At 30.6% G+C, this 23,530-nt stretch overlaps 9 protein-coding genes across 11 annotated transcripts; 1 reads left to right on the top strand and 8 right to left on the bottom strand.

Moving 5' to 3' along the window:
• Window positions 1-51: 51 nt before the first annotated feature.
• Window positions 52-2,407, bottom strand: Pms2 (mismatch repair endonuclease PMS2). Its single transcript, XM_027343948.2, is given in 2 exon segments — window positions 52-1,495; window positions 1,497-2,407. Coding segments are annotated over 2 exon segments (2,214 nt in total). The 5' UTR covers window positions 2,301-2,407; the 3' UTR covers window positions 52-85.
• Window positions 2,408-2,417: 10 nt separating this feature from the next.
• Window positions 2,418-5,578, top strand: Dis3 (exosome complex exonuclease RRP44-like protein Dis3). The gene is made up of 2 exons (XM_027343947.2): window positions 2,418-2,947; window positions 3,012-5,578. Exons 1-2 carry the CDS (start codon window positions 2,532-2,534, stop codon window positions 5,542-5,544), a joined length of 2,949 nt encoding a protein of 982 aa, XP_027199748.2. The 5' UTR covers window positions 2,418-2,531; the 3' UTR covers window positions 5,545-5,578.
• Window positions 5,525-7,085, bottom strand: LOC113793874 (E3 ISG15--protein ligase HERC5-like). Its single transcript, XM_027343949.2, has 2 exons — window positions 6,459-7,085; window positions 5,525-6,401 (listed from the first exon to the last, which is right to left on the bottom strand). Exons 1-2 carry the CDS (start codon window positions 6,761-6,763, stop codon window positions 5,576-5,578), a joined length of 1,131 nt encoding a protein of 376 aa, XP_027199750.1. The 5' UTR covers window positions 6,764-7,085; the 3' UTR covers window positions 5,525-5,575.
• A 158-nt stretch (window positions 7,086-7,243) lies between these two features.
• Window positions 7,244-9,049, bottom strand: LOC113793877 (lipase member K-like). Its single transcript, XM_075824396.1, has 6 exons — window positions 8,850-9,049; window positions 8,388-8,784; window positions 8,052-8,316; window positions 7,827-7,965; window positions 7,512-7,773; window positions 7,244-7,459 (listed from the first exon to the last, which is right to left on the bottom strand). Exons 1-6 carry the CDS (start codon window positions 9,000-9,002, stop codon window positions 7,335-7,337), a joined length of 1,341 nt encoding a protein of 446 aa, XP_075680511.1. The 5' UTR covers window positions 9,003-9,049; the 3' UTR covers window positions 7,244-7,334.
• Window positions 9,050-9,239: 190 nt separating this feature from the next.
• Window positions 9,240-10,174, bottom strand: LOC142646167 (lipase member K-like). 2 transcript variants are annotated; one of them, XM_075824399.1, is made up of 3 exons: window positions 9,968-10,174; window positions 9,437-9,901; window positions 9,240-9,357 (listed from the first exon to the last, which is right to left on the bottom strand). In XM_075824399.1, exons 1-2 carry the CDS (start codon window positions 10,172-10,174, stop codon window positions 9,491-9,493), a joined length of 618 nt encoding a protein of 205 aa, XP_075680514.1. In that variant the 3' UTR covers window positions 9,240-9,357; window positions 9,437-9,490. The 2 variants fall into 2 exon arrangements, with proteins under 2 accessions (XP_075680514.1, XP_075680513.1); XM_075824398.1 differs by having other exon boundaries at window positions 9,432-9,901.
• Window positions 10,175-10,732: 558 nt separating this feature from the next.
• Window positions 10,733-13,360, bottom strand: LOC113793878 (uncharacterized). Of its 2 annotated transcripts, none has more exons than XM_075824395.1 (3): window positions 12,572-13,360; window positions 11,164-12,501; window positions 10,733-11,049 (listed from the first exon to the last, which is right to left on the bottom strand). In XM_075824395.1, the coding sequence occupies exons 1-3, from the start codon at window positions 12,581-12,583 to the stop codon at window positions 10,735-10,737; spliced, it is 1,665 nt and encodes a 554-aa protein (XP_075680510.1). In that variant the 5' UTR covers window positions 12,584-13,360; the 3' UTR covers window positions 10,733-10,734. The 2 variants fall into 2 exon arrangements, with proteins under 2 accessions (XP_075680510.1, XP_027199754.2); XM_027343953.2 differs by having other exon boundaries at window positions 10,733-11,106; window positions 12,572-13,358.
• A 329-nt stretch (window positions 13,361-13,689) lies between these two features.
• On the bottom strand, window positions 13,690-15,101 carry LOC142646166 (acyl-CoA desaturase 1-like). The gene has a single exon (XM_075824397.1). The coding sequence runs from the start codon at window positions 15,030-15,032 to the stop codon at window positions 13,845-13,847; it is 1,188 nt and encodes a 395-aa protein (XP_075680512.1). The 5' UTR covers window positions 15,033-15,101; the 3' UTR covers window positions 13,690-13,844.
• Window positions 15,102-15,671: 570 nt separating this feature from the next.
• Window positions 15,672-16,528, bottom strand: LOC113793913 (uncharacterized). Its single transcript, XM_027343987.2, has one exon. The coding sequence runs from the start codon at window positions 16,410-16,412 to the stop codon at window positions 15,774-15,776; it is 639 nt and encodes a 212-aa protein (XP_027199788.2). The 5' UTR covers window positions 16,413-16,528; the 3' UTR covers window positions 15,672-15,773.
• Window positions 16,529-17,102: 574 nt separating this feature from the next.
• LOC113793912 (delta(9)-fatty-acid desaturase fat-7-like) lies at window positions 17,103-22,456 on the bottom strand. Its single transcript, XM_075824400.1, is given in 2 exon segments — window positions 17,103-19,021; window positions 21,592-22,456. A coding segment is annotated over 1 exon segment (1,758 nt). The 5' UTR covers window positions 18,873-19,021; window positions 21,592-22,456; the 3' UTR covers window positions 17,103-17,114.
• Window positions 22,457-23,530: the final 1,074 nt, after the last annotated feature.

Here is a 23,530-nt window from a genome sequence, read left to right on the forward strand (position 1 = left end):
GACAATGATTAAATTATCATCAAACGCATGCGTTATTTGTAATCTTTAAAAAAATTTATTTTTTCATAAAAAATTCAAATAAAAATTAAAAATTATTTAATGAAATTAAATGCCTTATTGTTGGACGATTATGTGCACAATGCCATGGATTTCTTATATCAATCATTTTAGCTAAAAGCATTTTCATTTGTAACCTTGTTAGATAATCACCAATCATAATACTTGATCGACATGAACGGGATGCAATTTCACGTTTCAAACCACTAAACATAAATCTTGAATAATGTATTGTTTCATGATGATGATCAATAACCAATGAAGGTGTATCGAATAAAGTGGAAATCAATTCTTCAATATCTGTTTCATTGCCTGTCCAACGATTTGCAATTGGTATCTGTGTAATTTGAATACGTTGTCCAATCGTATCAATCAAGTTAACATTAAAATCAAATCCAAATTGTTTAAAAATCTTTAGATTATCCAATAATAACATTTCACTTGTTGTTGATAATTTTAATTGTTTTGGTATAACCATTCGTTGACGACTAATTGGTGGATTTGATAATAATCGTTCATAATTATAACGTTCATCCAGTGCATGTTGATCCAATACAAAAAGATTATTATCATAATGAACGACAATAAAACCAAGATTATATTGGCCAATAATTTGTGAATGTTCGAATAATTTTTTATCAATTTGAACTTTGGTAGTGGTGCTGCCATCTTGTATGATGGTTTGTTTGTCGAATGATCGATTTATTTGACGATAACCAGAACAAATATTTTCAATTGTTTGATCGACAATAATTTCATCACGAAATGATTGATCACCACCATCATCGATATTATCATCGGTAGTGGTTATTATTGTCATCGGTAGTTGCTGTTGCTGATGATGTTTTGTTTTTTTTCGTTTCGGTATAATGTCCATGTTCATTTCGGATGAACCATTCTTCGGTTGATTGCTCATTGGTGGTGGTGGTGGCTTGGTCAGTTTTAATGATTCAAAATATGGATGTTTAAATTCTACTGTTGTTGTTTGTGATTGTGGTTCGGGAATCAGAACAAATTTCGGTTTTGGTTGTGAATCAATCGATGGACGAATCTGACTAATATCGGCCAATATTTCATCATCATCATCATTTTCAATGTTTTTCGCTGATTTAATTGGCGTTGAACATTTATCACCACCACCATCAGAAATGGATAAAAACGAACGAATCTGTGTTTGTGTTTGATTCGTTACCATTTGCATTTCATCACGATCAAACATTCGTATCAATGATCTTTCAATCAATTGCAAAATCAATGTATTTTTAGCCAATAAAATTGTTCGTTTATCCGGCGTACAATTCAAATCTATTGATGATTGATGTTGATCGGATTCGATATCAATTCGAAGCACTACGAATGGATATTGTTGACGATTATATTGTCGATATATTTGATTAATCTGGCGACAAATTTGTGGTAAATCACATGGACGATTATTTAATGTAAAAATATTGTCGATCTTGTTGTGAACGACCACAACCTTTATCCGGTTTCGAAATGTAACCACTGATTTTTATCACTGGATTATCACTGGATTCCAAATCTTCTTCATCAATTTGAAATGGCATTAGATTGGAAAATTGTTTGAAATTAAATACAGAGATTATATTCGATTGAATTGATTGGCCATTATTATTGAATATTATTTCATATGAACCATTACGATAATGCCAAGTAGACAAACGAAAACCAATAATACCAATACAATATTCATAAATTATTGCCAATGTCTTATCGAATGATCGACGAAGATTTTGACATAATTGTTTTCTTCGTACGGGAAGTTGTTTGAAAAGATTTACCAACCGTACGGTTGTACCGATTTCACGTGGACTATTCTCTCGGGTGATAATTTCACCATTCGAATCAAATTGAATAACAGTACCGATTTGCTGATTTGAATGTCGGGTATGAATCTGCAGTTCACATAGATTGCATAGCGAATTCAATGCTTGGCCACGAAATCCATATGTATTTACAGAATTTAGCTGATTAAATTCCAATAATTTTGATGTACAATTACGTCGACATAATAAAGGAAAATTATCGGCATCAATACCACAACCATTATCGATTATTTCTATGGAATCTTTTCCCTGTTCGATAAATCGTATAACGATCGATGTTGCCGATGCATCCAATGCATTTTCAATCAATTCTTTTACAGCCGATGACATTGATGCAATCACTTGGCCAGAACAAATTCGCCGTACAGTTTGTGGATCCAATTGTTTGATATCCATTTTTACCGGAATTTAATTAACCACAAAAAAAAAATCATTCGGTTTTCTTGGAATTTTCAAAGTTGAAAGTTTTCGAACAAATCTCAAACAGCGCGAAATAGCTATTTGGCTATTTCGACCAAAAGTGGTTTATGCATCATGATGATGATGATGAACACGTGAGAATTTTTGTTTGTTTTCGAAATTCATCAAAATCAAAAAACCGAGAATTTTTCGGAAATTAAACTGAAAATGAGTTTCATGTTTTCATCGTATCGTCGAACAAAGAAAGGTTCAATAATCAGAATTGTACGTGAACGTTATCTACGTGATGATATTCATTGTGGTCGTGAAAAATGTGCCGAATGTAAACGATTTAAATTGGCGGATAAAGATTTTTCGGTGATTTCCGAATATCTAGTGGATAGTGCACGTCAATCGTTGAATAAATTAGAACCAAACGCTCATTATGTTGTACCAAATTTTGAAACATTAAACAATCAAATTGATGTGATTGCTGATCCAGAATTCGGTAATGATGTGATCATTTTACAAACAATTTGGAAACGAATCAAATCAAATATTAATGCCTATTCAAAACTAAAGGAATTATTTTCTTCACGTCGATTCTACCTGTTTGATAATGAATTTTTTCGTAAAACATTTCGGTGAGTTTTTTTCTTTTGTTAAAACTGAATTTTCAAAATAATAATTTTTTCAAATTGATTTTAGACGACGAAATCACGATGAAACAATTGATGAATATAATGATAATCTATGTCGAGAAGCATGTGAATGGTTACAAAATCATTTCAAATCGATTCAAATTGTTTATCTGATTGATTCGAAGAAAAATAGCAACAGTGACAGTGATAAATATCATTTTCAAATTCATTCCATTGAAGATTATGTAAAAAATTTCCATAATCCAATCGGTTTGTTGGATAAATTATCGGCCAATAATGATAATGACGATGACAAAGATGGTAAAATAAAAAAGATGAAAAAAACTGATTTCCTTTATGATGAACATCTGCCATTACATAAAGTATTACAGCAAATTAAATCCGGACACCTGCATAAAGGTTGTTATCATTCGAATCGTTATAATTTTCTTCAAGGAACAGTTACCGTTATGATTAATAATGAAGAAATGAATATCCATATTGATGGTCGATCGAATATTAATCGTGCAATCAATGAAGATATTGTTGCTGTCGAAATTCTTCCCGAATCAGAATGGAAATCCTCAACAACCGATACAGTATTGAATGAAGAATTGATTGCCGATATGGATGATGATGATAATGATGAAAATAATCAATTGATGATGGATGTTGATCAGCAACAACCGAAAGATGAAGATCAAAAAACAACCATGTTGCTGAAACCAAAACCATACGGTAAAATTGTAGCTATTATTCGTCGAAATTGTCGAAGTTTTTGCGGTGTTTTACGTGAACCAAAATTGTTGACCAGAACATTGACAAATTTTCTATTCATACCGGTTGATAAACGTATACCGTTTGTACGAATTGAAACCAGACAATATGAACAAATTCGTGGGAGGAAAATTCTCGTTCAGATTGATTGTTGGCCACGTGATTCACGTTTTCCAAAAGGTCATTATAGCCGAGTGATTGGTGAATCTGGTGATAAAGAAACTGAAACAAATGTTTTGTTGTTGGAACATCAAATACCACATATGGAATTTTCAGCACAAGTTTTAAATTGTCTACCACCAGAAGGTGAACATTGGATACCAAAACCCGAAGATTTTCTTGATCGTAAAGATTTTCGCCGTGAATGTATTGTATCGGTTGATCCACCTGGTTGTACTGATATTGATGATGCATTACATTGTAAAGATTTGGGTGATAATCAACTTGAAGTTGGTGTACATATTGCTGATGTAACACATTTTATACGACCAGGTACGGCATTAGATCGTGAAGCCAGTGAACGTGGTACAACTGTTTACCTGGCTGATCGTCGTATTGATATGGTACCCGGTTTGCTTAGTTCGAATCTTTGTTCATTAATCAGTAACCGAGAACGATTATCATTTAGTTGTATTTGGAAGATTGATGCAAAAACGGGTGAAATTCGTAAAACTCAATTTACAAAATCAGTAATTTGTTCACGGGCATCATTAACATATTCGGAAGCTCAGGCTAGAATTGATGATCGTGAAGATCAAGGAGAAATTGCCCAAAGTTTACGACGTTTGAATTGTTTGGCAAAAATTTTACGAGCAAAACGTATTGAAAAAGGAGCACTGGTTCTGGCTAGTGCAAATGAAATACGTTTTGTCGAGGTGGAATCCGAAACAGCTGAAAATGAATTGATAATTTTGGAAAAACAAGCATTGGAAACAAATTCAATGATTGAAGAATTTATGCTTTTAGCAAATATTTCGGTTGCTCAGAAAATTTATGAAACTTTCCCGGAACTTTCGGTACTAAGACGACATCCAAAACCAGCACAATCAAATTTTGAAGAACTGATTCAAGCTGCTAAAAATCGTGGATTCGATATTAATGTTTCGGATGGAAAAAGTTTATCCGAAAGTTTGAATCGAATCCACGATCCACAGAATGAACATCTGAATCTTTTGTTTCGAATGATAACAACAAGATGTATGAGTCAAGCGCTGTATTTTTGTAGCGGATCACTTGGTTCGGATCCAAATCTAACGTTTTTTCATTATGGATTAGCATCGGAAATTTATACCCACTTTACATCACCAATACGTCGTTATGCTGATATACTTGTACATCGTCTACTAAGTCATTCAATAGATTTTGAACAACAATCACCAGAATTTCTTTGTAAACGTAAAATTTCGGATATTTGTCAACATATTAATCAACGTAATATGAATGCACGTCGTGCAAGTCGTTCATCAAATGAATTATATTCATATCTTTATGTACGAAATTCACCAAAAAAATTCTGTCATGAAAAGGGTTATATTTTTACTATAAAAAATAATGCACTGGTTATATTTATAATGCATTTATCATTCGAAGTTGTTTATATGTTTGATGATGCCGATGATAATGGTAATGATCAATCCACTGCCAAAAACAAAGATTGTTGGCTTATTGATCAAGAAAATGGTTATGTTCAGCATAAACCATCGGGCATACGTCTTCGACAATTTGATCCAGTTCAAGTTGAACTTTCAATAAAACCATCAATATTACAATCAAATTTTAAAAAACAAATTAATGTTAAATTGATTGATCCAAAAATTGATTGATTTTTTTATTAATAAAATTTCATTAAAAAAATTATGATACATTTTTTTCATCATTATCATCTGTGGGTGTAGAATCATTTTCCGTTTCAATTAGACTAGACCAGAATTTACAATTGACATTCGATACACGATGATCGAATGGTATAACCGTTGGTGTATCAATAAATTCAATTCGTGTTGAATCGATTCCTAATTGGCCATATTTATTCCAACCCCAACCAAATAATAGGCCATTTTCGGAAACAGCCATTGAATGACGTGAACCAGCTGCAATGGCAATAAAATGATCATCTTCTGATATGTCCAACAGTTTTGGTATGGTTTCGATTTTGATCATCGAACGGTCAAAACCTAATTGACCACTTTCATTCCAACCCCAAACATAAACATCACCAATTTCCGATAATGCCAGTGAATGCCAACCACCAGCTACAATTGCTTTGAAACGAATTCCTTCCAATGCTTCCACGATTTCAGCCTTATCATCAACAACATTCGAAATTGATCCATGTCCTAATTGACCACGACTACCATTACCATAACTTAAAACAATACCATCATCGGTAAGTAAAAGTATATGTTCTTGTCCAGCACTAATCGAAATGATTTGATCATTTTCCCGGCTAATCGGTTTAATCAAACGTAACTCCGTTGAATCGAATAAATAAGCTTTATGTTGATCGGTTATCAAACATGAATATTCGGCACCAATACAAACTTGTTCGACGTTGATATTTTTTTCCTGTTTATCATCTTGATGATTATTTGATGATTGATCATTCGCACTGTCAACGTTGTTGGTATTTTCGTTAAAATCGATTAATTCGGGTAATGTTTTTTCGAAATTGAATCCAGACCTGGAACAGGGGGAAAAAATGGTCAATTTGGAAAGAATTATCAATCAATAGACATACCATTTATAGATTTTTGAATCTAATGTAACCAGGAATGTTTCCTTTGAACCACATTCAATTTGTATAATATATTTTGGTACTTTTGAACAAACAGTCATACTATTTTGACGTTTTTGTTTTGAATAACCAAGAAATATAATCTGCCCTTTGGCTGTTTGTAGAAACAGCGAACACCAACCAATAAATGCTTGAATTATTTTATCATGATCATCTAGGATAAGATCGCCCAATGAATGAAGAAAAATACCTTGTTCAGGTTTTTGACGAAATTGAAGAAATGCATCGAATCCACAATACCATAACATTTTTTTTTGGTTTGCGGTTTTTCTTTTTTTGATGAAAAAAATTGATTAAACAAATATTGACTTGAACACAAACGCAAAATTCTAAATCATGATTATTACGACGACGATAATCGAGGTCAGACACTCAGAAATTATGGATGTCGACAGTGTTTGAATGAAATTTGGGTGACGAATTCATTACAACACACAAACATTGATGATTCTTGTTGGTGAAATATGCAAAGCAAGAATCTATGTTTGCCAAAAAAAAATTGATGATCACATGAAAATCATCAAATGTTGTTGTTGCCATGAAAAAAACATCGAATGTTTATTGTTGATTGAATGTATTTACCCTGAATTCACGATCGGTATATTGAAAATATGAACAAATAAATGATGCAAACGAAAATGAATGACTAATAAATGGAAACGTGAAAAATGGGTAATTGGAGTTATTCACAGATAATGTTTTTGTTATCAATCAAGATTATCAAAATGTTTGAAAATTTAATTTATTTAATTTATTAAAAACCGTTATTGAAATCACAGATCAAAAAAATATCACCAAAATAAGAATAAATAAATGTCGCTATGGATAGCGAGCAAGAATATCAAGAATTCGTTTATTAACTAAACGTCCGGAATGTTTACTCCAAACTAGATCCATATGTCCCCATGATGGATCCGATATTAGATAATCATCGATCAGTTTCACTGCAAAGAAACAAATGGATAATAATTCTCTAAAAATAAATCATATTATTACCTTTAAGTTTACTTTTCAATCGATCAATATTGATCATAGTGTTGAAATAATCATTCGATATATAGAAAAATGCCATATCGGTTAAATTAATTCGGCTAGCATCATATAAAGGCGGTGTTAAACGACCATATTTTCGAAGATTATTCAATGGACCATAATCAAAACGTGAAGGATTACCATGTTGAAACATTTGAAAAAAATGTACAACATTCCATGATGATGATCCCAATGGAACATTGGCAAGATATACATTCATTCGATGCTGGAAAACAAAACAAAACATTGAAAAAAATGACCAAAATCATCAAAACTTACCATATTAAGATTTTGAGGATTACCACCAAGAAAATAATGATAAACATTATGACAAAATTGTGCCGTATTTGGATTCATACATAGTTCCGTATAAGTTTTACGAATTTCCATACCGAACGGTACTTGTGTTGGATGTGTTCTATTATCATTATTATCATTCGAAATCGATACAATCGATTGTTGATTAACGATATACAAAAAAGATAAAAACAACAAAAAACTTACCTAAGAACTTCTTTTAATGATCCATAAAATCTTAATGGTGTTTTTAATTGTTCAGTATAGAATACTGGTGACAAGGCAATGTATGGACGAATTTTCTGTGAATATTCCGGTCGGGTTGATAATAATGCCAACATTATAAAATTTCCTTGTGAATGTCCAATATAACCAATCGATTGATGATTAGTTTTGTCGATAACATAATCAATAATTGCTGGTAAATCGATTAATGCCATTTCATCGATTGAAAATGACCAATATTGTCGACCTGGTGATGATGATGATAATGATAATTTTGATTCGAAGTTAAGTGGTAAGTTCATCATTTAATAAACATACTTTTTGGATTGAATTTAATATGATTATTCGAATAGATACTACCCCTGTAATTAGCTAACCAAACATCATAACCATGATTGGCCAATACAAAACCCAATGTATTGCCAACGGCTGTATTATTTGTTTGTTGCGGTTGTTGTGGTTGTCGATAACCATTTTCATCAAATTCATAATAATAACCATCATTCATTAATCGTCCCGATGCGGTAATTATCCAAAATGATCCTGTACATTGAAATCCATGAAACAAAATTATTGGTTTTCCCGGTTTATTCGGTTGTTGTCGATCAATAATAATTTTCGGATTTATAATTCGAATCAATTGAAGAATATAGCCATCCGATGTTGTGACAAAATGTTGTTCAAATTCGAATCCACGTGATTTAATTATCTGAAACTTTAGAGAAAAAAAGACGAAATTAGATCAAATTAGAATGTCCTCAAGGCCTATCGACAACATACAATATCACGATTAACATCAGCATTGTCCATTGCTGTAACATTGATCATTAGATCACTACCACCATCATGATTAGATAATGATTCTGTTGGATAATTGGCCAAAATGATGATGATCATAAAGGAAAAAATATTCAATAAACGAACGAACGACATGATGATGATAGTCAATGATTGAAAATGATTTCTTTTGCAAAAAAAACATTGGATTTTTATTTCGAAAAAAATCGATTAAATGTCATTTTATTGGAAACGTTGTTTTGTGACATTGACTATCAATCAAGTAATGGACAACTTTGACAAAAACTCTGACTTTGAAATGTGAAGAAAAATTCCCCGGAAAATCACAGATCAAAATATCACCAAAAAACAACAACAAAATGTCTTTATGAATAGCGAGCAAGAATATCAAGAATTCGTTTATTAAATAAACGACCGCAATGTTTATCCCATATTAGATTCAAATGTCCTAGCGATGGATCCGTTATCAGATAATCATCCATCAATTTCACTGTGAAAACAAAAAAATACCAAATGAAAATCAACGATGATTTTTTTTGGAAAAAAAATCAATCATAACATTACCTTACATTATTGTCGACCTGATGATGATGATGATGATAATGATAATTTTTGATTCGAAGTTAAGTGGTAAGTTCATCATTTAATAACATACTTTTTGGATTAAATTTAATATGATTATTCGAATAGATACTACCCCTATAATTAGCTAACCAAACATCATAACCCCGATCAGCCAATACAAAACCTAATGTATTACCAACATCCGTATCGTTTGGCTGTTGCAGATGACCATTTTCATCGAATTCATAATAATGACCATCATTCATTAATCGTCCAGCCGATGTCACTAAAAATGATGATCCTGTCAATTGAAATCCATGAAACAATATGATTGGTTTTCCATGTTTATTCGGTTGTCGATCATCAATAATTTTCGGATTTATAATTCGAACCAATTGAAGAATATAACCATCCGAAGTGGTGACAAAATGTTGTTCAAATTCGAATCCACGTGATTTAATTAACTGAAACTTTAGAAAAAAAAGACGAAATTCAGATCAAATTTGAATTGTCCTCGAGGCCTATCGACAACATACAATATCACGATGAACATCATCAATATCCATTGCTGTAGCATTGATCATTAAATCACCATTATTATTATCATTATCGACAAATAATGGCAATGATGATTCGGTTGGATAATTGGCCACAATAATGATGATGATAATCATTAATGAAAAAATTCCACATGACCAATGATGACTATTTGGAAAAATTTTCAATAAACGAACCGCCGACATGATGATGATGTTTTTTTTATAAACTTGTTTCGACAAAAAAAAACATTCGATTTTTATTTCGAAAAATTCATCCAAACTTGGATGATAAAAACAACAGCAACCATAAAAGAAAAACTTTAACTTTTTAAATATATATGAAATAGGATTTCTTGGAATTTGGAAGAATCACATCGTGTTTAATGATTTTTTTTTGTTATTTAAATGATGTTAACTTAAAAAAAATCACGTTTTTGATTCATCTCGAAAATAAACTTTTTTTTTCACTAATTAATTTCGTTATCAACACCACGATCTATTGTGGTTTATCTTGAAGCAATGAGGTGATGTTACAAAAACAACAACAAGAAAAAAAGCATCCATTTTGTTTTTATTCATTTATTCATTCAGGTGAAAATAAACTAACCTTTTTTCCACTAATCAATTACAAATCAGTGTATGACTAACAAAATACACAATGTGCATAATAAAAAGATTCAAAAACAAAGACAATTGTGGTGAGGATAAGGTAACGTTAGGTGATACTGTTGTTATTATCAATTAAGTGTTCATTTGTTTAAAGTTTAAACCCAAATACCATCTGGATTACGTTTAGTTGGTACAGTATTTCCTAATTCATGTAATGATACAGGAATTTTTCGATTCGTCGCCGATGATAATAACGATGATGATGGTGGTGGTGGCGATTTTATCGTTTGATTATTATCTCGGATATTGTTGGAACCATTATCATTGATTTGTTGTTGTTGTTCTTCATGGCCATCTTGAAATGATATCATTGATGTCGTCGTAAGTCCAACACGATTTTGCAGCTCTAAACCTTCAACATTTGCTTCTTTAATTTGTTCAATCAAATCATCGACAATTCTGTTTTTCATCTGTAAAGTTTGATCAAAATGTTTTAATGATTCATTCATAACTGTCAAATCAGTTTGCTACAAAAAAAACAAAGATAAAAATAAATGAAACGAAAATAAATGATTAAAACCTACCTGATTATGAATTTTATCATTTTTTTCCTGTACAGATAATTTCAGTCGTTCAATCATTGTGTTGGAATGCTGTTGATGTTGATTATCATCCGAATATTTTTGATTCTGAAATTGATTATCAATTTTATTCATTAATTTTAGAATTTCATCACGACGACGACTAATTTCATTTTCACAATCGGCTAATTTGATTTTAATTTCATTGATTTCAGTCGAATAATGATGACCATCTTGAATCAAATGTTCTAATTCTTGTTCCATTTGTTCGGATTCTAATTGTTTAATAAGTAATTCTTGTTCCATCCATTTGGTTTTTAATTCATCTAATTCATCATCTTCACGATTATCACCATGATCAACAACAATATGGTCATTTTGTTTCATTTCATTTGGACGTTTCGAATGTATACGAACCAAACTAATCGATGGTTGACTAGAATTTTTTGTTGTTGTTGTTGTGATAGAATTGTGATGATGATCTTCAGATGATAATTGTTGATGATGTTGACCATTCTCTTGTGGTTGTTGTTGAAACATAATAACACCATTATTCATTAATGAACTTTTTGCAATCGCTTCTTGATATGGTGGTGGTTTTCTTGGACGATTATTAATCGTTCTTGACAATGTTCCATATAATGATTCCATTTGATTATGTGATGATAATCTTTGTTGTTGTTGTTGATGATTATGGTAAGATGGACGTCGTTGATGTGAATGATGATGATGATTAGTATTTCTGTTATCTCTGGTCAATGATAAATATTCATTATTCTGATGATGACTAGATATGGATTTTTCCAATTTTTCTTCTTCTTTATCTTCCAAATGATGATAATTTGGTTGATTATTGATAACATTTTGAAATAATTGTTGTTGTTGTTGTTGTGATGATTGATTTTCCAATGTTGACATTGATTTTGTTGTTTGATGATGATGGCCATTTTCCAGATTTATCGAACGTTTACGATTTTTAAATAAATCTGATTCAGATTTTTTTGATAATTTTGGTGTTGGTTGTCGATTGATTGTCGGATGATGATGATGATGACGATTATTATTATGATGATGGTTGTTAGTATTGGTGGAGGAACCAGGTGATAAATCACCCGATTTTTTTAATACAAATATAACATCATTTGAATATTCACCCCATTTCGAAATGGATTGAATTGGATAATCCGTAGGTGCTAGAATACGTTCATTATTATTCCATTTTTCAATTAAAATAAAACGTCCAGTTTGTCCAGTTGCATGTGCTAATGCAAATACAACATCTTGACATGTTGTTGCAGATGTTGCACCACAAACAATACGTTGTATTCCATCACACCAAACCTTTTTTTTTTAAGGTAAAATTTGATGCCATCAATCAATCAATTAGATTTAAAAACAAACAAAAACTTACCTTGAGTTCCATATTTGTTTATTTTTTGTTAAAAAGTCTTTAATTTTCAATTTTTTTCTCTGGATGATGATAATGATAATGATGAGGTAGGTTGACATTCAAACATAATTCAGACATAAACAATGACCGGATGACATTGTTGACAGTGTGTGACACACATTTATATTCTCAAAAAAAAGACGACCAGAAAAAAGATGAAGTAAAAGAGCAAAGATATCAATGAAATTATTAGTTAAAACCAGACCAGATGTCTTTTTTTCTTTATAAAAGTTTTCTTTTGAAAGCATTTAAAGAAAAAGCAAAGTTTCTTTCGGTGTATGTTTTGTTGTTTTGTTGTTCTGTGAGATTGCTGTTAGGTTGTTTGAGTGTGGTTCGAGCAGTTTCCAAAGGGATATCGATCTCGTTGTCGTCGTGAAACTAACTTCTCTGAGCAGCAGCCACACAGCAGCAGATGCCGATGATCATACCAGGCAATATAAATGGTGTGTGACAGAAGCACAGACAAAACCAAACCAAAAAAAATGCAGGAGAAAAAAAACATAGACTGACTGTTGGTTGACGAGTTTTTTTTTTGAAATTTGAAACTGGATGGATGAATGGATGAGGGACCCTGTTTGGTTCAATCTTGATTCAACTAACAGCAAGGCCATAAAATTATCAACGATAATGATGTTGACCTTGTTCTGAAATTGATTTCAATTTCCTGTTGATATTTCGGAATGTTGAAAAAAAATGTTTGTTGTTGACACGTGTATATTATTCGTTGAAAAAACACGTACATCAGGGTATACAACATTCGTTCGTCTTATCAGTTTATTTAAAAAACTGTAACAATACGGCCAGATCAATATGTTTGACTATAAAATCATAATGATTAGATTTAAATATAATTAGAAGGTGAGTTGTTTAGTCCACTTTTGATAATGATTTTGTTTAAAAAACAAAAATCCATTAAGTTGACTAGAACTCACCTTCGTAGATTTTGTTTCTATCAAGGTAAGTTAGATTAGGTTAGATTACACTTACTTATTACACTTGTAAATCAAATGACATTTTTTTTTGAAAAAATTTTATTTTAACCGTCTATATTTTGATTTATGCAAAAACATGGTCAACAAATTCGGTTTAAAAGAAAAGTAGAAAAACAGAAAAAATATCGTCAAACAAAAGGAAAATTTAAAATTTAGAAAAAAAAACGTCGAATGTTTTTTGATAACTTGTAACGTCATCTATTAACAAAAACAGGATGATATAATCGTTCGTTTTGCTCGAATCAAATAAACACCGGTTTACCAAGAATGAATTTGATTATAATTAATGGAATTAATGGCCATAATGCAAAAATAAAACCCAAAATCCAATCAAATATACCATTCACAATACGAAATATTAATGATTTTGGTGGATCAAAATAAGCTGGTATACCTTTACGTTTTATAGTACCATCGATAACTTGACGTGATGCTTTTTTACAATCATATGCCATGCCTAATACGGAACATAAATCGATAAACATTGTTGATGGATTAAAAAATTCCCATGCTTGTTTTTCACTTGATGAATAATCATATGGAAATGTATGATGATAATTATGATTACCTTCACCTAAACTAAGGTAAATTACTAAACGATTTTCAGTTGGCCGTATACGATAATCATATGGACGATGACCAAAAAAATGTGCAATCGAATTTACCATAAACAAATGATGTAGAACAACTGTTGTACGTATAATGGCACAAAGATAAAATGATGTCCATAGTGATTCATTCCATGCAAAATATGGTAACACGGTTGGTATTATCAAACCGAAAACAATAAATAATGGTACATAAAAACGATGTTGTAACCAACAAATTCGATCTGCTTTAAGATCATCAAAATTCAATTTTGATCCGGCCATTTTTACCCGGTCAGTTTTTCGTACCATCCACCAACCAATATGTGAATAAAACAAGCCACGTGATGGATTTTTTGGATCCTGATCAGTATCCGAATATTTATGATGTGTACGATGATCACGTGCATAACTATAAGCACTACCATTCATTGTTATTACTTGTAATAATGCTAATATTAATCGTAATGTTATGGTTGCTTTAAAACTACGATGTGCCCATAAACGATGTCCACCAACAGCCATACCTAAACCAGATGATAGTCCCAATATTGATGAAAATATAAATGTATAACGATTAATATCATTTTGGATTAAATGTACGAAACCAATCATCGATAATGTATGTATAGTTATGATGATAATTATATTTGACCATTTTAATCGACCAAATTGATGATATAATTTTTTATAGATATTTTTTTTACCATCCACTATTGATGTATTGATGGTTATATCATTCGGATTTGTATCGATGATGGCTGATGATTCTTCGGTTTCGGTTTCAGTTGATTCGACCACATTATTATTATCAATAATGGATATGTCAATTTTGGATTCCATCGTTTTAATCGCTTTTGCTTGATGCTGAAGGATAAATTCAAAATGACAAATATATTTGTTTGTTTGCGTTGCGAAGTGACAAAATGAAAAATGCTTTAAACAACAAAATTTTCGAAAAACTAAGAGTCAAAAATTTTTGTTTTCGAATCTGATCATCAATGTTGTTGTTGTTTTGTACCATGGATTATACGCACGGTCACCTTTACTTTTTTTCATATTTTTTTTCTTCCTTTTCTCTCTCTCTCTCTCTCGAACTTCTCGTTTTCAGCAAAAAAGTAAACCGTTCAGGAAGTGCGAATCTGTACAAAATAAAAAAATTAAAAGTCAAATGAACAACGATGATAACGATGAAAGGCTTGACTTGGGGAAATGAAAAAACCTGTTTTTTTGCTTTACTTTTTTGGATCTTCCAAATAGGTCCGTCCGTTTTTTCTTGAGTTTTCTCGACAAATCGAACGACGATAACGGATGGTGAAAAACAAAAACAAAAAAAACTTGTTTCTTGAAAACTTTCTCTTTCAGATTTTTTTCATTTTTTTTCTGTTAACATTGACCGAAAAAAAGTGAAAAACCTTCGAAATTGTATTAATTTCCGATATTCTTATGGATCAAATTGATGATCATCATGCAAACAAAAGATTATCAAAAAGTTTTTGGATTTTATTCAGTTTTTCTGGGGATTGCATGATGGGAAAAATAATAATAAAAACTATTTTAAAAAAAAACATTGAATAAATTCTTTCAAAGATGAATCAATTGTTGTAAATTATTATCATTCGAGGTTTGTTTTTGATGAAAATGATGATGATGATGTTTTTGAGGTTGGTCATCTTCATCGTTTTTGTCATCAATCAATGAATCGCCACTTGTATTCGCATCATCATCAGCGTTATTATTATTGATTAATGAATTATTTTTAATCAACATTTTATAAAGAATTTCCATTAAATGACGAACAATTTGTTTATCGGCCAAAATGAATACATTGGCTTCCATTTGTATCATTTCAGGATTAAATGCAACAATCGATATGATACGTTTATCTTCACGTAAAACAAAACAACTGGATATATGTTTTTGTTGCCATTCGATTACGGAATCATTCGATGAATCTTCAATCAATAGTGATGGACGATTACGAATTAATAATCGATTCGAATATATTTCGATAATAACTTCCGTCGATGATGATGATGTTGAATCAATTCCAAATTTTGATCGAAGATAACGATTACGACGACGATAATTTTGATTATCAAGCATTCGGCGTACAATATTACGTGTTGCCATTTTTACAGCTGTTTTAGCCATTGGATCTGTTACGATACATTTACCCAATGATAATGCATGAAATTGTTGATAATCGGTATTCGAAGACATTTTTTGTTTTGTTTTTTGTTGAATTTGGTTCAATTAAAACAAAGAAATAAAATTGCAAAAATTAAAAATTTTAAAGAAAAAAAATCCAAACAAATGTATCAGAGCATCTGTTTTCTTCAATTTATATCCAATCGATCAAATCAATCAAAATCAAATCACCGAAAGTTGATATTTGTTTTCATCGTTCAAAATTTTTTTGATGATAAAAAAAAATTTCGAACGATGACAAAAAAAAATCAATGCTTTTGTCGCCATCTATCGATTGTTTTTCGCTTCAAAAATAATTTGAATATTTTTTTTTCATTGATTTTGGCTAAAAAATCAAATTAAAATCTTCATATTTTAATAAAATTACTTTTATTATTATTATCTGCATCAAAATAATTCAATTATTTAAAATTACAATAAAAAAAATTATGGAAAAAAAAATTCTATATAGGAAATGAAAAATTCTTGTTATGATTTCTGTTGGTTGATTGTTTGTTTGAGATTTGAAAGAAATTGAATTGAAAATATAGCTCGACAAAAAAGACCAGGAAGGTGTGTTGGTGTGTTTGCTATGTGGATGTGTATTGAGCTTGTTGATTTGTATGTTTGTGACTTGTATTAATCAATCAATCAAAATGAATAATATATTTGGACTAAATTTGTTTTTTGTTTTGCTTTTGTTTTGTTGAAAAATGATAGAAACTCTTTTTCTGATTAGAAGATGATAACTGGCCGGCCAGTAACAATTTTAAACAGAATTGGTGGATAAATAGCCCAGCCAGCAACAACAGTACCAATAATCCAATCAGTTGCACCTTGTATTATACGTTTACGCATTGGTTTTTGAATCATTAATTTTTTTTCATAAAAACGTGGATCACCTATTCTGGAAACAATACCTTTCACTACACGATCAGATGGTTTTTTCAAATCATATGCCAAACCAATCATTGAACATATATCAACAAATAATGTTGATGGATTAAATACTTCCCACCATTTTTTTTCACAATTAGCATAATCATATGGAAATGTATGATGATAATTATGTGAACCTTCACCTAATGATAAATACATTGTTATTTTGGATTCAGTTGGACCAATATCTTTATTATAAGGTCTAATCCCGAAAATATGTGCAATTGAATTGACTGTAAATAAATGATGAACAACAACAACTGTACGTAATACGGCCGACATGAAGAATGAGATCACAATATCTTCGTTCCACAAATAGACCGGTATTAATGTTGGTACAACAACACTGACCAATAAAAATAATGGAAAATATAGCTTTTTTTGCCATACAATTAATGGTTCATCATCCAGATCTTTATGATTTAATTTTTGTCCCATTCAAATAACTTCAGGATGTTTTTTCAACATCCACCAACCAATATGAGCAAAAAAGAAACCACGTTTAGCATTTTTTGGATCACCATTTGTATCGACAAATTTATGATGACAACGATGATCACGTGCATAACTATAACAACCACCATTCATTGATAATGTTTCGACTAATACCAAACCAAATCTTAATAACCATCTTGCTTTGAATGAACGATGTGCAAACAAACGATGTGCCCCGATCGATACACCAAAACCACCGGCTACCCCCAACATTGCAATCCATGGTACAGTAAAAAATTTGACCGGATATAGCGAAACATAAACATAACCAATAATAAGTAATGTATGTGTAAATAATAACCATATTACATTTGTCCATTTAATCTGTTCAGGTCGATAGCCAAATATTGTAAATTTGAATCGTTTTTTGGCATTCTTATTATTATTATGATTATTCTCACTATTTGTTACTTTTGTTGCCAATTTATCATCATGATCATCATAATAATCATTTTCGATATGTTTATCATTCAAGGCAATCATTTGATATTGACCATTATTGTTGTTATTATTGTTGACTGATGGTTGATGTTGATTATCATCGATTGTAATCTGAAGCTGTTGTTGTTGTTGTTGTTCGAGTTTGAATTTTAAATTATCCTTATTATTATTCTGATCGATGATTAGATTTGTGGTTAAATGTTGTTGTTGTTGTTGTTGTGATTGTTCATAATCATCATTAACTGATGGTAATTTGGATAATGATGATGATAATGGTAATATTGGATTACGTTTAGGATCACCAACAATATCATCATCATCATTATCGATCATAATAATCGATGATGATATTGATCTATCGATTTTGGTTATAAAATTTTCCGAATTTGTTATTGTCGTCGTCGTCGTTGTTGCTGTAGTTGGCATTTCGTTTGATTGTGTCCGTTTCTTTTTCATTAACGACGGCGGTGATGATGAAGATGAGGATGATGATGATAAACGATGTTGTTGTTGTTGTTGTTGACGAGAATTACTTCTATTTAAATTTGATCCACTGCCATTCATATGATGATGATGATGATCACTATCAAAATAATCACTGTCCACATTGATCGCCATATTTTGTTTTTGATGATGATATGTGTATGATGATGATTAGAGTGCGTTTATTCAAATTGTAATTCAAAACCAATCAATCAAATCAATTGATCGATCACTACATACAAAAATCAGGATTGATTTGTGAAATCAAGAATTCAGTGATGAATCTATTTGAAGAAAAAAAATGAAACAAAACAAGCAAATAAAGATAAAATTAGTGAATTGAATATCCAGTGCGAAGAGGGGAGGATTGAACAACAACAAATTTAGCAACAGAAATTTTATCAGGCAAACAAAAGCTATTATTATTAATTAATTTACAATCACATTAAAATTGATCGCAAACAACAACAACAACCACAAAAAAACGCAAACAGACCTTGGAATACGAAAAAAATCAATGAGAAAAAGAAAATGATAGCTGTGTTTTTGATTCGCAAAAAAGCATTCGGTATCTGGATGATGATGAATATTATTAACATAAAAAATCAAAGAAAACAACAACAACTCAAAGTTCTTCTTTAAGTTTGTTTTTTCTTAAATCTTCTGTTTGTTGTTGGAACCGCAATGGTGATGATCATTGATTATTTGATCATTGAATTTAGTTTTTTTTCTGATTACGTGAACATTGACATGATCATCATCGAAGTAAATGGATAATGAATGGCCATGATCAATGATAATAATGATGGCTAATAATAATAATATTTATAAATAAACAAATGCTTGACGAATGCGATTTTTTTTTGTTTGTCGATGACAAAATCGATTTCGAAATCCGCATCATCAAAAGTAAAAGTTAATGAATGAATGACCATGGCTGTTTGTTTGTTGATGTTTGTTACTATAAAAAAAAAGAAAGAAATTATCAGATATTATTTTCTTTCCAAAAAGAAAAAAAATCATCACATTTCACACTCCGTTCGTATTATTAAACGATGAAAGAGAAATTGGAATGGATTTTGAAACAACAAATTTCTGGCTAGCTAGCGGCGATCCATGTCCTTCAATCAATTTTTTTTGCACAAACATCAACAAATAAGTGAAAAAGAAGTAGTTTTTCACATTCAAAGTCGATATCCAAATCTTCTGAATTGAATCAATGGATACAAAGAGACAGAGACAGAGAGAGAAAGAGTCGAATGGACTGAAAGTATTTCCAGTCTGTATAATGCTAATTTTATGCCTGTTACTTTTTTTTTCTTCATTTAACACAAGATGATCTTGATGGTGATGACGATGACGATGAACGATTAGAAGTGTCGGCCAAGAAAAATGAAATGAAATGATTGCAAAATTTAGCATCTTATACACGCACATGTCCAATATGATTCCAAGAAAAATACAGGTGAGGAAATACCTGTAGAATCCTGAATATTAATAATCAAGTATTCCGTTCATTCAACCGGTGTATAGGTTTTTCTTAGAACCACAAAAGATGGTTGATAGATTCTATGAAATGAAAAAAAAAGTTAACGGATTTTGATGAATTGATTGATGAATCTATATTTATCCCCATAAACACATACACACACACAAAGAGACAGATAATATTTCATAAGAATGACCTTAAACTAATTGATTTTTCTTTATATGATGATCAAATTCGATGGGCGACCTATTTTTTCAAAAAGAAAAAAGTTAAGTTACGATTGCACGTGATTGCCGAAACTATTTTTTGATACTTTTGTTTGAACACACACACACACACACACACACAAACAAACAGTAAGAGGATATAACATAATTAGCTTGATCCGATCCTTGATTGTTGTTCATCAAATAATGAATCAATAAGAAATTAGCATTTCTTTAGTAACTGAACACTGAGTATTAAACAAAAAAACAATGATCAATTAAAAAAAATTTTTGAATAAAATGTATCGATCCTCATCATTTCGGTATGATGAAATAATGAAAATTCATGTAGAAGAAAAGATAGGCAAACCTTTTTGGAAAAAGCACAGCGAAGTAGATAGACTATGGAACATATCACCAGAAATTATATATTATTTGTTTATCATTTGTTGACCGAAATTCATTCATTCATTCGATTTTTTTCACTGGTTTAAATCTAGTTTTCTGTGTCAACAAATGTTGTATGTGTTGTGCGTCTAATCAATGAATTTCAAATGATAAATTTCAATAAAAATTGTGGATAAAAAAATGAATCTTTGAAATCAAGTAACAAAAAACAAACAAAAACAAAAACCGAATCTATCAAGTCGCAACCATTCGTCGTCGTCGTCGTCGTATGATTATTGTTTCTTTTTTGTCTTTTATTTGGTCAATTTTAAGAAAAAAAATGATAATAATAATGATGTATCAGCATCAACAGTGGAATTTTTTTTCATTTCAAGGAAAAAAATCCAATATTTCGATGCGACAAATTCAATTATCAATGACCAAAAACAATATCATCAAATGGACCATTATTTTATTAAAAAAAGAAGAAGGATGTGATGATTGATTGATTGATTGGTGGTGGCCAATTATGATTGATATTTTTTTCTACTTTTTCTTTCCCGTTGATATATTGATTATATGTTTTCAACAACAACAACAAGAAAGGTGATGATGGTGACGACGAGGAAAATCGAATGCCAAAAAAAAAAAAAAAAATCAAATGGCCATCATCAAAACAACAAAGGCCACCAATTTTCCTCAATAGGTCAAATTTTATTGATTTTTTTTAGCCAAAGAAGAAAAAAACATGACAATAAAGATAATAACTTACTTTTGGTTGGTTGTCCGGAAATATAATAATATTTTTTCGTTTGTCTCTGAATGTTACACAAAACCACACATAAAATCCCCGATCGATAATTCACGTGGAAAGTTCACGGCCAATTAATCATTCATTCAGTTATGTTGGTTGTGCAATTAAAAAATCACCAATAAGCAACGAAAATGAAAAGAGACAATACACACAGTTATTAATCGATGATAATCGATAATGATGATGATAATTATGAAATACGAATGGTGTTTAACTTGATTGATTTTTGATGAAAATAATGATAGTGCGATGATAATGATAATCGGTAATGATCGGTGTGTGTGTGTAAGACAGGTATAATGAAAAGTTAATTGAAAGTCCACAAAAATTATCGTGATTTTCAAATGAAATATCGTCAAACACACCGAGTGAAATTTCACCAAAAAAAAAATCGAAAGGATTTTTGGATTTTTTTGATTTGTTTGTCACTTTATTCGAAAGAAGAAAAATAATGATGATTTTTGATTGTTGGATGGACGAACCGGTTCTTTAAATACACACTTATTTGGCCATCGCGATGATAAAATTTCCAACAAAAACAACAACAACAAAAAAATCGATAAATAGTTTCATGAACAATATTTTGATACAGATATTTTGTACAGCGAACAAAAAATTATCATCGAACGATGATTGATTGATTGATTGGATAAACAAAACAAAACAAACAAAAAAGAAAGGTTAATGCCACACGATCGAATTTTGATTGTTGATTGATTTTCTGATTTTCGATAATCAATATCGATCCAAAATAGATCGATCAAATCGAAATCAAATCAATCAATTTTGTCAAATATTAATCATCAAGTGAGAAAAGTGTTATTCGGAAGAAAACGTTCGATCGAACGTTTTCAAACAAAAAAAAATTGTCCGTTCACAAATATCGTCACCAACAATCAACAATTATCATTCGAATTCCGAAACAAAAATTGATGATGATAATTTCCAACCATCCACCAACAAATCAAATGAACGATAAAATGAATATTGTTCATCCGAAAACAATCTTTATTAAAAATGATTTTTTCTCTCTCTTTTTTTCCCCGAATGAAAATGATGCAGTTTTTGATTATGAAAGAGTGTCTCTTTTCCTCCCACACTCATTTCATTTCTCATGAATGTGATCAACATTATGATGATCATCATAGTGAAAAGAAAAGAAAAGAAAAGAGAAGAAAATTGTCTTCCTTTTTTTCTTTTCTTTTCTTTTTGATGATGATGATAATAAACGAAGACGACAAAGAAGACGATATGAATCGGAATTTTTTGAAAAATGTTGATGGTCATCTTTGATCATGATAATCATGATGATGATGATGATAACGATATTAATCGTTTAGTTTGAGTTTTTTCTTGCTTTTCATAAACAATCGATTAACAATCAAAAAAAAAAAAAAAAAATGGTCGAATCAGAATTTAATGATGATAATGATAATGATTGTTGATATGATTTGATAAGATTAGACATAACTCAATTATATGATATATTTATCAACCTAACCTCACTCAGCTATAACATATAGTCATCAACCTAACCTCACTGAACTATGAATCACAGTCATAGTCATGGTCATCAACCTAACCTCACTGAACTATGAATCACAGTCATAGTCATGATCATCAACCTAACCTCACTGAACTATGAATCACAGTCATAGTCATGGTCATCAACCTAACCTCACTCAACTATGAATCATAGTCATAGTCATAGTCATAGTCATCAACCTAACCTCACTCAACTATGAATCATAGTCATAGTCATAGTCATGGTCATCAACCTAACCTCACTCTACTATGAATCACAGTCATAGTCATAGTCATCAACCTAACCTAACTCAACTATGAATCATATTTTTTTAAAATTCATTTATTTATAAAAATGATGATTATTATTATT

Source organism: Dermatophagoides pteronyssinus, unplaced genomic scaffold, assembly GCF_027571235.1.
Source record: "Dermatophagoides pteronyssinus isolate colony J.1.1.1.1 unplaced genomic scaffold, Derpt_VIB-CSIC_2022.12 sq0086, whole genome shotgun sequence".
Lineage (NCBI taxonomy): Eukaryota > Metazoa > Arthropoda > Arachnida > Sarcoptiformes > Pyroglyphidae > Dermatophagoides > Dermatophagoides pteronyssinus.